This window comes from Nicotiana tomentosiformis, chromosome 1 (genome assembly GCF_000390325.3).
Source record: "Nicotiana tomentosiformis chromosome 1, ASM39032v3, whole genome shotgun sequence".
Classification (NCBI taxonomy): domain Eukaryota; kingdom Viridiplantae; phylum Streptophyta; class Magnoliopsida; order Solanales; family Solanaceae; genus Nicotiana; species Nicotiana tomentosiformis.
Window position 1 is genome coordinate 103,779,113 of NC_090812.1, and position 16,083 is coordinate 103,795,195.

At 35.5% G+C, this 16,083-nt stretch overlaps 2 protein-coding genes across 2 annotated transcripts; both read left to right on the top strand.

Annotated features, from left to right (window-relative positions):
* The first annotated feature begins 5,026 nt into the window (after positions 1-5,026).
* On the top strand, positions 5,027-10,007 carry LOC104116855 (VAN3-binding protein-like). Its single transcript, XM_009627801.4, has 7 exons — positions 5,027-5,480; positions 5,843-5,980; positions 7,832-8,273; positions 8,912-9,145; positions 9,232-9,281; positions 9,403-9,460; positions 9,571-10,007. Exons 1-7 carry the CDS (start codon positions 5,121-5,123, stop codon positions 9,783-9,785), a joined length of 1,497 nt encoding a protein of 498 aa, XP_009626096.1. The 5' UTR covers positions 5,027-5,120; the 3' UTR covers positions 9,786-10,007.
* Positions 10,008-12,290: 2,283 nt separating this feature from the next.
* LOC104116854 (uncharacterized) lies at positions 12,291-15,078 on the top strand. Its single transcript, XM_009627800.4, has 2 exons — positions 12,291-12,418; positions 12,503-15,078. The coding sequence occupies exon 2, from the start codon at positions 12,655-12,657 to the stop codon at positions 14,758-14,760; it is 2,106 nt and encodes a 701-aa protein (XP_009626095.1). The 5' UTR covers positions 12,291-12,418; positions 12,503-12,654; the 3' UTR covers positions 14,761-15,078.
* Positions 15,079-16,083: the final 1,005 nt, after the last annotated feature.

Consider the following 16,083-nt stretch of genomic DNA (forward strand, 5'->3'; position numbering starts at 1 on the left):
CTAACTCCACCATCTTCTCTGCCCTGCGTACCTTGACCACCTGATCGAACTTTCCTACATGCGCTACCTTTGGGATCAACTCCCAAATTTGCATTTAGGGCGACATGTGAACTGACATCGACGGGATTGGCAATTGGTGCTCCCTTGAGGTTAGCCTGGGGCACCTCGATCCCTGAGGCGGCTATATTGTCATTTTCCCCGTGAAATCCGAGGTCGTTATCACCATGTGTAGGCACTGCTTGTGAGTTTGATATGTTTATCCTGAAAATAAAGATTCTTATGAGAACAAGTGTAAAACAGTGTGTGTTATCGGAATTAGTATTAAGCAATCACTATTATCCTTGGCTCCACGGTGAGCACCAAACTGTTTACCCTTAAAATTGAATAACAATTAAACTTATAATGTGGTTCTAAAGACACGTGATTTCACTTAATACCAATTGATAAATATGGAGATTAATAACAGAAATGAACTATAAAATAAAGCAAACCAGTGTTAGAATGGAACTCAGCCCTCGAGTTTGGATACCCTCGAACTGGTTGATGTAAGAACAATTAAAATATAACAAGCTGATGAACAATAGTATAAACGAGAAAGAGAATTATATTGCTTCGATATCTGTGAACAGTGTGTCCACCAGATGATTAGAACCCCTCCCCCCTTAAATAGTAGAGGAATTCCACTTATGGTATACTTTTAATTACAAAAGGAAATCCTATGATTAGCTAATTAATTATTTCTGATTTTATCCGTTCCGAGATTTATGCATGATCCTCGACCAGTCATGGATATCTCGTCTTTCTGTTATTGTGCTATTTTCGATCTTGCTCGATGTCTGTCTCATTTGGCTTCGATCACTACTAGCCTCGATCTCGATAGGTACCTCGATTCTAAACTCGGTATCTCATCCTCGCGATTTAGTCTGTTCCGTTACGAGGCCATCCTTCAATGCAATCTCCCGGTCTCGGTAAAATAGTAAAATCGGATAGGCCCGATTTTAATCGTATACAGTGATGTCTTATGTAAAAGAGCAGAGCTAGAGTTAAGGGTACAAGCTCGCTGAATTCAATAACTTTGGTCCGAACTCTCTCTCTCTCTATATATATAAATTTCGGAATACTAGGGCTAGAATCTCGAACTTGTAAGTTTCGAATCCCAACTCCGCGTCTCTTGCTTATATATATATATATATATATATATATATATATATATATATATATATATATATATATATATGTAGACTTTTTTTATTTCCATGTTCGGGGTGAAAACAACAAGGTTTAGTTGAACCTGCTCTAGATTTGCGACTGCACCCAATGAATTGGACTTGATTTGCATATTAAAACTATATGTCTGTATTGAATTTGCACCCATTGTTTAATTTGCAATTGTTGTCTTAATTATAAGCTTAGATTCGCCTTTGTTTTAACGTAATGAATCTCTTGGAACTGTTTAAGAAAAAGTATAAGCGTCTTAATGATTGGGTACTCGTTGCAGAGTACAATCAGAAGAAATTAAAGGAAACGTTTTAGTTGAGATATATTTCACCTTCAAGAATTTCTTTTCGGAAAAATGACGAATGTTAATAGCACGGGCTAGTCAGTTTTCGAACTGGTAATTCAAAAATAGTCAGCGATTGCAAAGTTAATGAAAAATAGCCACTATTTTACTGCAACACGGACCGGTCCAACATAATATACTGGAGATTGGAACACCTGTGTATGAACTTCCATTATATTATGCTGCAACTACAGTATATTATGCTGGAATATTTTCCGGATTTTGAACAGTGTTTTCGTTCAGATTTATCTTTACATGAAAAATGGCTAGATTTCGATTACTTTTCAAATTGTAGCTATTTTTCAATTATCACTTGTAAATCTAACTATTTTTGAATTTCTGCGGAGATAAGTATATTTCTGATGGATTAAAATGGGCCAACAGTCTAGTGTCCTTTGGGTGTAAAAAGGATGATTTCTGCCTTTCCTTTTTTTCTCTTCAAAATTTTTCCAGCGGATCCAAAGCTTTGACAGCAGTTCCTTAGAATCCACCCATCCTTCAGCTTATTAAATTATGATTTATGTATATAGAGTTAAAAGAAATTTTAAGAATTATATCTATACTATTCCCATTAACTACCAAGAAATAATAAATAATGCAAGTAGTACTCTGTAGCCCCTGATTTTTAAAATTGCCTCTAATTTTCTTTTACATATAGTAGTAGTTTTTCACTTAACTCTAGTATAACTTTGAACCTTACTTTTGAGGTGTTTTACCAAATTAAAACCAACCCTCTCGTACCATCCGGTCCATTATATTTGGTGTTTTTGTCTTTAAAATAAGTGGTGTTTTACTTGATCAAGAAGGTATTATTTTACACATTCCTAAGAGGTCTTACTTAATTACAATTTCTTATGAGTACATTGAATGGGTAGTCTTACTATTTCTTCAAAGGCATTTAATATGCACATAATATTATGCCGTATTTCTTTCATACTTGATATGCTTGTTTTCTTATAAAAACTTGATTAAGGGTAATTTACTCAAAAATAGTTTTAAATTTTAGAAGTAATTAGTTATTTAAAGGGCGTGCCAAATAAAAAACACCAAAAAATATGCAGTAGAGAGAGTAAACCGCATTAGTGGTGGATCACTGCTGTAGGCCCTAATTAAAGCCTAAGTAGCTTTCTTGGCTTTCTTTTGTTTTATTTCTTTTTTCTGGGACGATAGCACTTTAGCTTTTACCCACTACAGTGTGCCTGGGATCGCCCAAATATTTGGTGCAATAATTTTTCAACATGAAAGAAGGCAACAGTTTCAGACCCAGACAATAAGTCAAAGATACCTACTTGACTAAGGCCCCAGTTGGTTTCAATCTCAACAATTCCAACCCACTAGATAACACTCTAAAAAGAATCTAACTTTCAAATATTAACGCTGTTTTTTCGCTATCAATATAATTTAATTTGTTACTTATAAGATATTATATGTCTTAATTTTACGTATTATAAACATTGACTTATATATATATATATATTTATTTTAGATGACCTGAAAGTGTCAGACGACATCGCATATTTAGTCAGGGGCGGATCTACCCTCTGAGGTAGGGGGACCACGGCACCCGCTCGCTTCGCTAAAATTCTTACTATGTACATAGTATGTCTGTGAAGAAATGTATAAATGGATAGAGTGGCACCCAAAAGTCACAAAGTGAAAGTGGGTGCCATTGGTTCAGCCATACCTTTGAAGGTTTTCTTTGGCCTCATGAATGCAAGTTCGATTCCCTGTTGGAGCAGCTCCTTTAGGTTTTCCTTTTTTCTACTTATTAAGATTTCCTTTATTTTCAATTGAGCCCTACGGCTTCACCTTCTTTCCTTCTTTTTCGGTTCTTTCCCACCTTTTATTACTTGCTAAGTCTCTCTTCTTTAGTTTTAAATTTTCAATTCTTATTTTGTTTCTATCATTATACCTTACTTTATGAACAATTATTTTCTATAGGTAATTTGGATTGATTTTAATTAGCATATAATTTTTTTATTTTAATGAAACGATATTAATTTATATAGTGAAATATAATTTGAGCAATATCTTCTATTGGGTTTTGAAAAAAAATTAAATGGCTTGATTGATAGTCGTTTTGAGTTGAATATCATAGGTTGAATGTTGAAGGTTTTCTTTGAAAATAATTGTCATATAAGTTAACAATTAAGATGGAAAAATAAACAAAGAACAATACAAGTAAATTAATCTAGTCAAACAAAGAATATGTAGTGTAGTTAAGGTACTCTTTAAGCAAATATTTATATTGGAGGTGCTCTTTCATGAAATGTTATTTTTCTTTTGCATTTTTATTTAGAATGTGTATAAATTAAGCGTTAAAAATTTGAACTAAAATCGAACTTATTTGCTTTGTTAATGAAAGGCCTATTCAAATTAACCAAAAACTAACCGAACCAACCCATTATTCCTAATCTGTCTTTGTAGCTACTGACATGTATATTGTATGCATAACATGTATTTTGTATGCATAACATGGTGGCACCCGCAACTTTCGAATCCTGGATCCGCCTCTGTATTTAGTGCATAGAAGTTAAAGGGAAAATGACATTGTATAGCTGCTATCATAATAATAGTCGAAAAATATTTATTTTTTTGTATATATGTTTGTGTGTGTATATATATATATATATATATTATATGTTATATATAAAAATTATACAAATTTTTGTACACATTTTCGGCTACCGAAGGTAAATAATTTTTGGCGCGGGCTAAACGTTATAATACCGTAGTTTGTGTTTGGCTAATGAGTTTGAAAAGTTCTTTTAAGTATTAATTAGTGTTTCGCCAATAATATATTTTTTTAAATTCCCCTCCCCTTTGATCTCCTTTGTTGGTGCTATTGCCCCCTTTGGTGACTTGAACCCACGACCCTAGAGATATAGGTGAGGGTGTTGATCATCTGACCAAGTTTTTAAAAAGTACTTTTAAAAAAAAATACTTTTGGGAAGAATCTATTATTTTTTACTTCTCAAAAATTATTTCTGCTACTACTCAAGAGTACATTTTTTTTTTTCTAAAAGCTTGGACAAAACGACTTAACTTTACAAAAAAATATTTTTAACAAAAAAGAAGAACACTTTTATTTTAAAAAAAAACTTAGCCAAACAGGCTACTAATAATTTAGATGATGTATTTTTCTTTTTAGTCTGTTCTAAAATACATGACACATTTCTAAATTTGAAAATAATTCAACTTTAAACTTTTCATTTTACCCATTTTATCCTTAATGAGAAGCTTTTATAACCACACAAATGTCATGACCCCACAAGACTTTTACCCCTTAATTAAGCTTTTAAGATCACAAATTTTAAATTTTTTTTCTTAAACTTCGTACCGAATCAAACTAATAATTGAAAGAGGAATACATGTTTTTGTAGGTCATCTCAAACTGATGACGTAAAAGAAAAAGTGAAACTACCGAGAAGTTAAGTTGCTAGCATAAAAGGAGGTCCAAAGCTAAAAATAATAAGACCCCGCCATTCTTCTTCAAAAGCAATTCACACACACTACTTCACAAACTTGCCCCCAAGTAGTAATTAACTATTTGGATATCATGGATAGCAAATGGTGTGAGAAAAGCTTGGTTAATTTGCCAGAAAGTCCAAAAGCGCCCATGGAATTCTTGTCAAGATCATGGAGTGCCTCTGCTTTGCAAGTTTGCAAGGCCTTAACTTCTTCTTCTCCTTCTCTTCTTCCCAAAGCTAGCATTGCCAATTCCTGTGCTAATATTACTACTACTACTACTACTACTACTCACTCCAATAACACAAACAGTACTAGTAGCAGTGTTATTACTATACCTGAGAATATCTCTGCTGAGGAAGAAGACTCTGCCAAACTTGCTGGAAATACCTTCTCTTTTGCTTCATCTGCTACTTCTCAACTTGTTCTTGAACGCATTATGTCTCAATCTGTAAGTACTCTTCACAATTTTCTTATATTCCTCGCATTGTTCCTCCACTTAGAAAAGAATGTGTTTATTTTCTAGGAGTCTTTAGTTATGTCACAGATTTATATGCTAGTTGAAAACACTAAGAACGTCTAGTATTATTATTGGACTGAAATGAGAGCGGTGTGGATTCATATAATCAACCAAATTTGTTAGAGAGTGAGACGTAATTATTATTATTGGAAAAAATGTGTTTCATCAGAATAAAATGAAAAAGAGAAGGGGTATTTCTTTTTTGTTTCTTTACAGAGGATAAATACAGCATATTAATCTTTTTATAACCTAATCTTTTCCTTTTTTCCCTTTTTTTTTGTTGAAATTGTTAGATGCATAATGGGCAGGAGATATCACCTTTAACTTCAGGAAGATTGTCTCATAGTAGTGGACCTCTCAATGGTTCTCTAACGGAAGAAACTGATAGCCCTCCAGTCTCTCCTTCTGAAGAGTTTGAAGATGTTGTTAAGGTAATTAATTTCTGTCATTATTAAGCTTTTATTTTTCCTAATTAGTAGTATCTTGATCACTTTATTTTGTTAATTAAAACAACCCCCAAGTGCATATCTTTTTTGTCTTAAATGCTAGTAGGTCCGTATAGTTATTAGTTAATGATGATGGTTGTTGTTTCTTTGATTGTGAGCTAATAGAAATAATTAAGGGGTTCCATCGGACCCATTTCCAAAGCTTTTTCTAGTGTTCTTAACAAGAAAAAGTTAAGAACATAATGCACTTTTGTTAATTTCGATATTCAACTTTTCTTGCTTTACGTACAAGGATGCTTTAGCCGTCTAATCAGAGCCACCTTTTGACTTCGTTTGTGGAATAACTCGACCACAAAAGGCGAAAAAGAAAAAAGAAAAAAGAAAAAAGGAAAAAAGGAAAAAAGAAAAAAGAAAAAAGAAAAAAGAAAAAAGAAAAAGATGTTAACTTTGGTTTTATACGAGACCAAGAAAGTAAAACAAAAATAAAAGTGAAACCAAACTTATAAAGAAGTTAACTTTGTTTCATACAAGATTAAGAAAGTAAAACAAAAATAAAAGTGAAACCAAACTTATAAAGAAGTTAACTTTGTTTCATACAAGATTAAGAAAGTAAAACATGAACAAAAGTGAAACCAAACTTTTTTAGAAAAGGCACGTAATGGCCCTCGACCCATGTTAGGGGAACTCATTTCCTCGTTGGTCTGGCTAGATTATAGAAATGAATTTAACTTATACTATATACTGTCATCCGTTCCAGTTTAGGTGAATTTATTTTTTTTTTGGTCCGTTTCAAAAAGAATGATCCATTTCTAAATTTGAAAAACAATTTATCTTAAACTTACAATTCTATCCTTAATGAGAAGTTTTTATAACCACACAAATACTCTGGGGCCCTTTTTGACTTGTTTAGGATCACAAATTCCAAAAATCTTCATTTTTTTCTTAAACCCCGTACTCAGTCAAACAAATTCACATGAATTGAAACGGAGGGATTAGTACATACACTGACATTGTAATTTTATATTTTTAATACAAGCAATTACTTATAATTATACGTATGTAGCTTTATAGCGTAAACTTTTCTTAAACTTAAACTTGATAAGAATTACGTACGTCTCCCCTCTTGAAATACAACAACATTAATAGCCATGTCTTGGTAAAAGCCGTTGGATTTTAGACCGGAACACTTTGGTTTATTCAATAGTGGAATCTCGTAACAACAGAACCTGATATACAAAATGTACCTCATACGTTGTTTTTATGTAGCACGTGAAGATGTCTTGGGTAAACTAGGCAATTTTATTATTATTATTATTATTATTATTATTTTTTGTCTTAATTAGCTTGCACAAGAATATGCAACAAGTAAGATTCAAGATGACTGAGATCTTATGCTGCAGTTTGTCCTATTTTAATTATCATCATCAGGACAGAAACTTTTGGAAAAGACTAGTAGAGTGTGTAAATGGTAAATAGATGCTCTCTGACAATCTTTATCATATATTGTCATTGCTTCCAAGTTTCAGAGTTTTGGCTTACTTGTTTAGTTTCCCATCAAGATTTTTCCATTCTAATGTAAAGCTAAAATTTACCACTCTCCTTCAAGATTTACCTTTTTGATGTTATTTAGCATTGTCATTTTGCTAGAGGCAAATTCAGGAACCTTTAGATTCTTGCTACTGAACAAATTACACATTTAAAATCATGGGTTTAAAATTTACTATTTTTTTTAAATTTTAGTGATTTTTACATATATATTTATATTTCAAAAGTTGAACATGTTAATTATTATATGCTACATCGGCCATTGACCTTCATTTTCTCATATGGGTGCAGTACCTGAAAGCGAACAACACTCTGCAACCATTATTCACAAACGTGAGAACAAACGGATACAGTGGAACTACAGGGCTTGCACCAAACACGCCTGGTGGCAAGACAGTAGGGAGATGGTTAAAGGAACGGAGAGAAAAAAAGAAAGAAGAGAGCAGAGCCCAGAACGCACAACTTCATGCTATTGTTTCAGTAGCAGGAGTAGCTGCTTCTGTGGCTGCAATTGCTGCAGCCACTGCAGCAGCATCGTCCACGGGCAAAGACGAACAAATGGCAAAGACGGATGCAGCTGTTGCTTCGGCAGCAATGCTGGTAGCTGCACAGTGCGTGGAGGCTGCTGAAGCTATGGGAGCTGACCGTGATCATCTTATGTCAGCAATTAGTTCTGCTGTAAATGTTCGTTCTCATGGGGATATATCAACTCTTACTGCCGCTGCTGCCACAGGTGACTTAAACATTTCATATGAAAGCAGAGTCACCATTGTTTCATTAGCTAATTTACAATTTTAAACTTCGACTTGATAATTACTAAGGTAGTTTGACTATTAAATCTTTTAAAGACTGGATTTTAATGCTGTAACACATCGTCGGTTATATAATAGTGGTAGTTATACATGTCACAAAAGTTGATAAATCATTTATCCTCTTGACTTTTAGCCCACCGCAACACTAAAACCTGAGCTTCTATGATCAAGTTTAGCTTCTATACACTAACACTACAAAGAATTTTTACATCATCCAAAAAGTAAATACACGTAATCGTTTATAAAAAGTACTCCTATGACCGGTGGCGAAACTAAGAATTTTTTCAAGGATATTCAAATTTAAAAAAAGTAAAAAAAATTTCCGATAAGGGGTGTTCAATATGTGTTATATACCTCTAAAATGTAATATTTTACTTTTATACAAGTGTAATTTTTCGACGAACCCTTATGACGCCACTGCCTATGACTAGTAACCTAAAAAGCAAAACAGATTTATAAGCTACACCATTTAGAATACACTATAGGTGTAATAGTTATTTACATTATCATCGTATATAAGTTAAAGTCCAATCTCATATAGTCCTATTTTTATTTTCAGCTTTACGAGGAGCTGCGACATTAAAGGCTAGGGCACTGAAGGAAGTATGGAACATAGCTGCAGTAATTCCAATAGAAAAGGGAATTGGTGTAGGCACAGTTCGAAACAACGATCAAACTCAAACTAATAGCAATAATTACTGCGAGGGACTTGACATTGAAGAGAACTTTTTGGGTGTTTGTAATCAGGAACTGTTGGCTCGGGGCCGCGAACTTCTCAAGCGAACGCGTAATGGTAAATTGCACAAGTCCCCTGATATCCAATGCACAAAATTTTCTGTCCATATTTTTCTGATGCAGCTGTCTATTTGTTGGTTTCAGGTGATCTTCACTGGAAAATAGTCTCTGTCTATGTTCATCGAAGTGGAGAGGTAAGCATAGGAAATTTGCCTTATTATCTTTTTAAGTGACCATATAACGTAAAACATATATATTGTTAGTGTTAATATGTATAAAAAAGTAATTAAGTCTTTATGTTTCCCTATTTCACAGGTGATGCTGAAGATGAAAAGCAAACATGTGGGAAAAACTATCACCAAGAAAAAGAAAAGTACGTCCTAATAATTTTGATATGTTAGCAAAACAACTTCCATATATACTATATATAGTAATTGGGAAACCCAATTAATGACTTGAAATTTTCTATGTGGGTGCATGCAGATGTAGTACTAGAAGTTTACAAGGATGTACCAGCATGGCCAGGAAGGCATTTACTTGAGGATGGTGAGAAACGCCGATATTTTGGACTAAAGACAGAAGTACGAGGTGTGGTTGAGTTCGAATGCAAAAATCAAAGAGAATATGAGATATGGACTCAAGGTGTTTCAAGACTTCTCTCTATGGTGGCTGAGAGGAAGAAGAGATTTCAGAACTAATTAATTAAATGCCAAAAATTCACTTCTTGAAGTGAGTACACGATCGATCAGTTTTAATTAGGTACTATTACTTACTTACGTACTAGTCAGTGAGAACCAGTGTATTAATTAGATGAAGGTAGAATGTATAAAAGTTTTGATGTGCTTGTGAAAAACATTCTAAAACTTATCCATGTATTATAAGTATTCTCTTTGTTTAGACCTCGAAAAATATTGTGATTCCTAGCACAAATTGTTTATTAAGATGTAGGGCACTATCAATTGTTCATTAAGATGTGTAGGGCAACCTTTTTTGACCTGTCATATTTCAAACGGGAAGGGCTAAAACTGCTCCTAATCTATTAGATTTGGTTTTGAAAATATCGTTTGTTAACCTATTAGACCAGCAAAGCCCCTGCTGTTTTCTTATGGTTTAAAAATGCACTAAAACTAACTAACTATTTAAAACAAAACGGAAAGGTTCAAAACTTCCTTGATCTACTCGATTTATTTAAAAATATCCCCTGTTAACTCCATATCAAATTAAATAATCCAATCATAAGATTCAAATCCGAATTTGATAACAAAATTTCATACTCAATCTTCTTTTTGGTTATTTAATGTTTGACACTTGGGGAGTTGAGGATTCCTCTTTTTGAATTCTTGAATTGCCACAAGAATATTTTGGATACTAATCTTTTCCATTAAAACTTAAGGCTTATTTCATAGACGATCCCTCACGTTTAGCTTCATCACAATGAGGTTTACTATATTAACTTACCTCTCTTATTTTGATCGTTTATAACAATTCTTTTATTTACATATTTTTAATTAAAAAATACTATTTGACTAATCTGACCCATTTTTTAAAATATCAAATGTACTTTGTTTATGATAATAAAATCGGAAGTCTCGCCTATCTTCCTTGCATCGTCGCTTCAGAGGAGTTTGGAATGGCACCACCACCGCTATTGGACGCCAAAACCGCATTCTCTTGTCCGCGTCCGGTGCTTATTGTTACAAATGGGGTAAACCACAACTAAATAAATACTTGGGCCAGGGAATGAGTTACCCACGGGTCAGAATGTGAACCATTCTAATAAGAGGTTATTGCACTACAATTGAAATCCAGGTTAAGGTACATGTGTCAAGGAATTACCGGATAAGGGAAGTGTAAGGGTATGCGCAGAGGCGGAGCCAGGATTTAAAATTTATGAGTTCATGATTTTAATTATTTTAAGTTATTGGGTTCTAAATTATTAATTTGTACATATTCAATAAATTTTTAAAGACAAATACATTGATTGGACGAAAGCGATTGAATTCCGTCTAACCCATACTCAATGTACTAGCTCTGTCCCTGGCTATGCGAATAGAAGTCTTTTCTTTATTTTGGTTTAGCTCTTGTTGGAGCACTCTCTTCTTTTTCATTTTCCTCTTTGAAGTTTTCATTTTGTTGTTGGGAGAGTTTGGTTTAGATTTGTAATTCTATTTTTTGGTCGGATCCACTACAACGGTGCTCTCGTTGCTCGTACTCCACGTCTCTGGACTCTTATGCCATGATCTATACTTCCGTCGACACCATACGTAATTTAGTGATGGAGATGCAAGATGATAACTCTCGTATGCTCTCTTCTATTTACCGTATGCAGTCAGTGCTGTACGAAATGCAATTAGACTCCACGAAATTCGTTGATGCTCCAGAAATTTCAGATGCTGCAGCTATCACCTCTACACTAGACTCGGTTTTGGCCGATACAAACACCAAGGTGGCCAATATCCTGAAATCACATATGGATTTACAACTTCCTGTCCTTTCTGTTGGCGATACAATACCCAAAACAGTGATTTTCGACGACGTGCCATGTGCTTCTATTGCCATAACGCGGCTTGCATCTTCACCTTTATCATTCTTAGTAAAGGGACCGAGTCTTCCACTCAAAGGCTACGGACAGGAGCTTGACATGGAGTTTGGCTACAAGGTGTTCGATATATTGCCGAAGAGGGACATTTTTGCAGCTTTTCGTGGTCCTAATAGAGCTATTAGTTCACTTCCATATGATTTTGGCTTGCCCGACTGCAAGTGGGTTGATACTGGGCAAGTAAGTGCTTTGGATGATGCAAAAACAGAGGAGACTACTCTGGAAGACACAATGGAGAGTGTTATCAACAGCTGTGAAGAGCAGACAGCTGCACATGTCATTATTATTGTGATTGAATCTGCCGTGGATTATGCAAATTCAAGCACTGCGGACAAGGTGTTCGACGAAAATGTCCAAAGAAATAACGATGACACGCTTAACCCATTCCTCCATAAGGACTCATTTTTATTTCTCAGGGTTCTCTGGACTGTTTAATTCCTATTGTGACTGCAAATTTCTTTGGAAATGAACATTTCACTACAGACTCCTTAAAGCTTCGCACTCAAAATGATCCCAATAGGAGAGAAAATCTTGGAACTTTGGGGAAGTATGGTATGCTACTTGTTGGCTATGGAAAGTCTTGGTGGCTCCAATAGAACTTTGGCTCTCACGTTCACTATTGGTTTGACACCGGGCAGTTGATCGTTTTTGTTGGTGATGGATATAGAAGGAGTACACACTCAGTGTACTTCGTTGTCGAATCAAGCGTAGCTGGCTCAGAATTTTGGCGGAGTATGGTTTCCGTCTTTGCTTTAGTTTGTTCGATTGCTTCCACTAGCCACGCAGTGGATAAGTACTTCATCAACTCTTCTACAGATTCATATTCATTCTCTGCGATATCTTCAAGTGCTCGTCCGCGCCGCCTACTTGACAAAGTTGTATACCTTGCTTTGCTACTCGACAATGACCTGTATACTTGCTCCTTGGCATTCACTAGTGTGCTATCTCCTGCAAATATCATTTTTCCTATGCCACATGTATCTGCCAATTCTCAATACTCTTTCGTAGAACATGGGCAGAGTTTTTCATTTCAAAACCTCTGTGCAAAGGTTGTTCTACCCCTTTTTCCAAATATGAATCAACACACACAAGACACAAACTTCTGCTGCAATATTTCTTTTGCCGCGTTGGATGCATCAGATGACATGGAGTATGCGCGCCAACTTTTGGATCAATTATCTGTCAGAGTAATGATTGGAGAAACATGGGTGCTAAATCGACACTTGCCGTGGCTTCAACCAGCCTTTGGTTTCCCGAGTTGCACTTGGTTTGGTACTGGGCAGAAAGATTTGGCACGACTTCTTTGTGCAGGTCAAAGGCTTATTGGTGCAGTAGATCAATCTATATTAGTCGGGGAACAATCTGGGCTCGTTGAGCTCATTGATTTCACTCATCTTCATGGGACAAATGTACAACTCCATGATGTTGCAATACTCTATTGGTTAGCTTACTCACGACAAGTTGTTACAGTGCAACATGTCCATGCTTTTCACGACAAGCTTGTTAAGAGTTGCCGAGATAATGAGCAAGTGTTTGAGGTAGAATACATAGATGCTAGTTGGATTGATATACCTCTAGGCGCTGTGAAAGTTTATTTCCACCATGCTCTATCTTATACCTATTTTAATCTTGGTGATGTCCTAAATGACAAAGTTTTGTACTCTAGAAAGGTAATTTTGTTTAGTTCTTGCATATTTGAATCAGTGAACTCTGCTACCAAAATGGTTTTGAGGGGGAAAGCAGATAACCATGTTTCAGAGGAGCTTATTTTCCTGATGCAAAATTCAAGTCATCATGTAGATACTCCTAGAAGTTCTAACAAATTCTTGACGCTGATTGGTGATCTCTCGAATTGCTCATTCAAAAACTATATTCTACATGTACATGTTTTCTTTGGCTTGATGAAGGAATGGTTTCTGGAACTGCAAGAGCACTTGGAAAAATATTTACATGCTCGTTTTGCCTTTGGGATCAATCTGCTAGGCTCAAGAAACCAGATATACTGCAACTGGTGCACAACTTTCAATCAGATAATCAATGAATTCGTTTCTTGTATTTCATGCAGGTATCGTGATATTCGCTTTGACGACTCTAAAATGTTCCGAACCGATATGTCTTGTTTGCCTGAAACTAGCGTTGAGCTTGAGGTACTTGATTTCTTTGAGAGCTGTGTGCAAATAAGAAAAATTACAATTCCATATATGCCCTCTTTCCTATATTGCCAGAACCTTAAGATATTTTATTTATCAATTCACATGAGTGTTATTGACAACACTACCTTACAGTCACCTCTATGGATCATTTTAGGTGCTTCCTACATTATTAGCCTAGACCTCTCTCTATTGGACCATACTGACAAACCAGAGCTAAGTGCTAAACTTTTTCATGTGTTGAGTGGTGTACTTCATTTTCTTGACCAGAGTTTTGTTTGTTCCTCAAATCAGTTTCCATCCATGGCTTTCAATTTCCTTGTTGTTGTGTACCTTGTTAAGCTTAGATTTCTTCTTGAATTGGGTGCTTTGACTGCTGGAATAGATTGCCCATTACTGCTGCTACTCCCTTTTCTCTTTATCTTGCAAGGATTTGAAGCATATGTTGGAGTCATGTTGCTTCAGACAACACTCATTGGTTTTTCAAATGCTGGACATATACTTGCTTTGATTCTTGAAGAAACCAGGGAAATATATTTAGTTATTGTAAGATCATCCTTGTATTGTGGAAAACGAGTTGCAAATGATGTCTGGAGGCTTCCTTCTAGTAATGTTTTCAATTTTCCCAATAGAACACCAGGATTCATAATCCATAATCAAGGGACGAAACAAGAAATTATCATGATACTAACGTACTTTGGGATATCATTTGCAACCATATTGAAGAGCCAGACATCAACATTTGTTGGTTGCAAGATTCTTGACTTGAACATTGAGGACAAGGTTCTTTTCGAGGGCGGGAGAATAGTTACAAACGGGATAAACCACAACGAAGTACTTGGGCATGGGAATGAGTTACGCACGGGTCAGAATGTGAAACATCCCAATAAGAGGTTATTGGACTACAATTGGGATCCAAGTTGAGGTACCTGTGTCAAGGAATTACCGGACAAGAAGAATTATAGTTACTTTAACTATCAGCTCATGGAAGTGTAGGGGTATGCGAATAGAAGTCTTTTCTTTATTTTGGCTTAGCTCTTGTTGGAGCACTCTGGAACCTCCCTCCATTCTTCTTTTTCATTTTCCTCTTTTAAGTTTTCATTTGGTTGTTGCTACTTTGAGAGTTTGGTTTAGATTTGTAATTCTATTTTCTGGTCAATACAATATGGATCCACTACAATCGGGATATCTCTGCTTGATAATACAATCAAAAGATATCATTTTACGTGAGCTTTATTTTAATTTCATATTATCATTGTGTTTAGCCTCAAAATTGGATAACAATTAAAGTTATAAGTGGTTTTAAGGATACACAGATTAATTCGATACAAAGCAATATATTGAGTTGCTATTGAATAAATAAAGACAAAATAAATTCAAACCACACGAGTTGGATAGTTTCAGCCTTGATAAAATAGCCACTCTCGAACCGAGCTCAGCAAGAGCGGTATAGATGAAAAAGAACTAGAGCCGGAGACAAAGAAAATAATAATATAATTGCTTTTGAGTGCGTGTTACAATGTGTTTCATGAATTATCAGACCTCATTTATATAGTAGGGGAGTCCTATTTTAGGTACAACTCTATAAAAGGTAAATTTTTTTTGATTCACTGATTGCCAGTTCCTTATCGATACATGCCGAGATCCCCGCCGTAATATTCGGCTGGTCACGGATATTTCGGCCTTCTGTTGGCTATGCTGGATTGTCTCACAATGTTCTTCGAAGTCGTTCGAGGCTAGGACCGATTTCGGGACCATGGCTTCGATATTTTTGAAGGCAGACGTCATGCCCCCGGGTTCTGGCTCGGTGGGACTTTGGCTCGATTTTGGTCCTTATTGCCATGTCTCGAGCCTGACTTATTTTGTTGGAGGCTAGGATGCACCATGAGCTCGATTTCATCCGTATACAGATAGTCCCCTCGTTTTTCGGAGAGTAAACGACGAGAAACGACATGAGCTTCCGATTCTTACTTCGATACGCCGTGACAGAAACGACAAAACAATCGAAATGTCTCGTCAGTCAAGCCATAATGGCATTAAATGCATGTCAGCCGCCGTTCGGCCATCCATGGATGCCAAACGCCGTTGAACTACTATAAATACCCCCTTCTTTGTTCATTTTAACTTTACATCCAAACCTTCTACCCTCGTACCTTTAAGATTTCGATACTCTTTAGCACTTTTACCCCGGTTATTCGAGGCCCTTTGCAAGAAGTTTTACCCATCTTCATCCCAAGCCAATAAGTC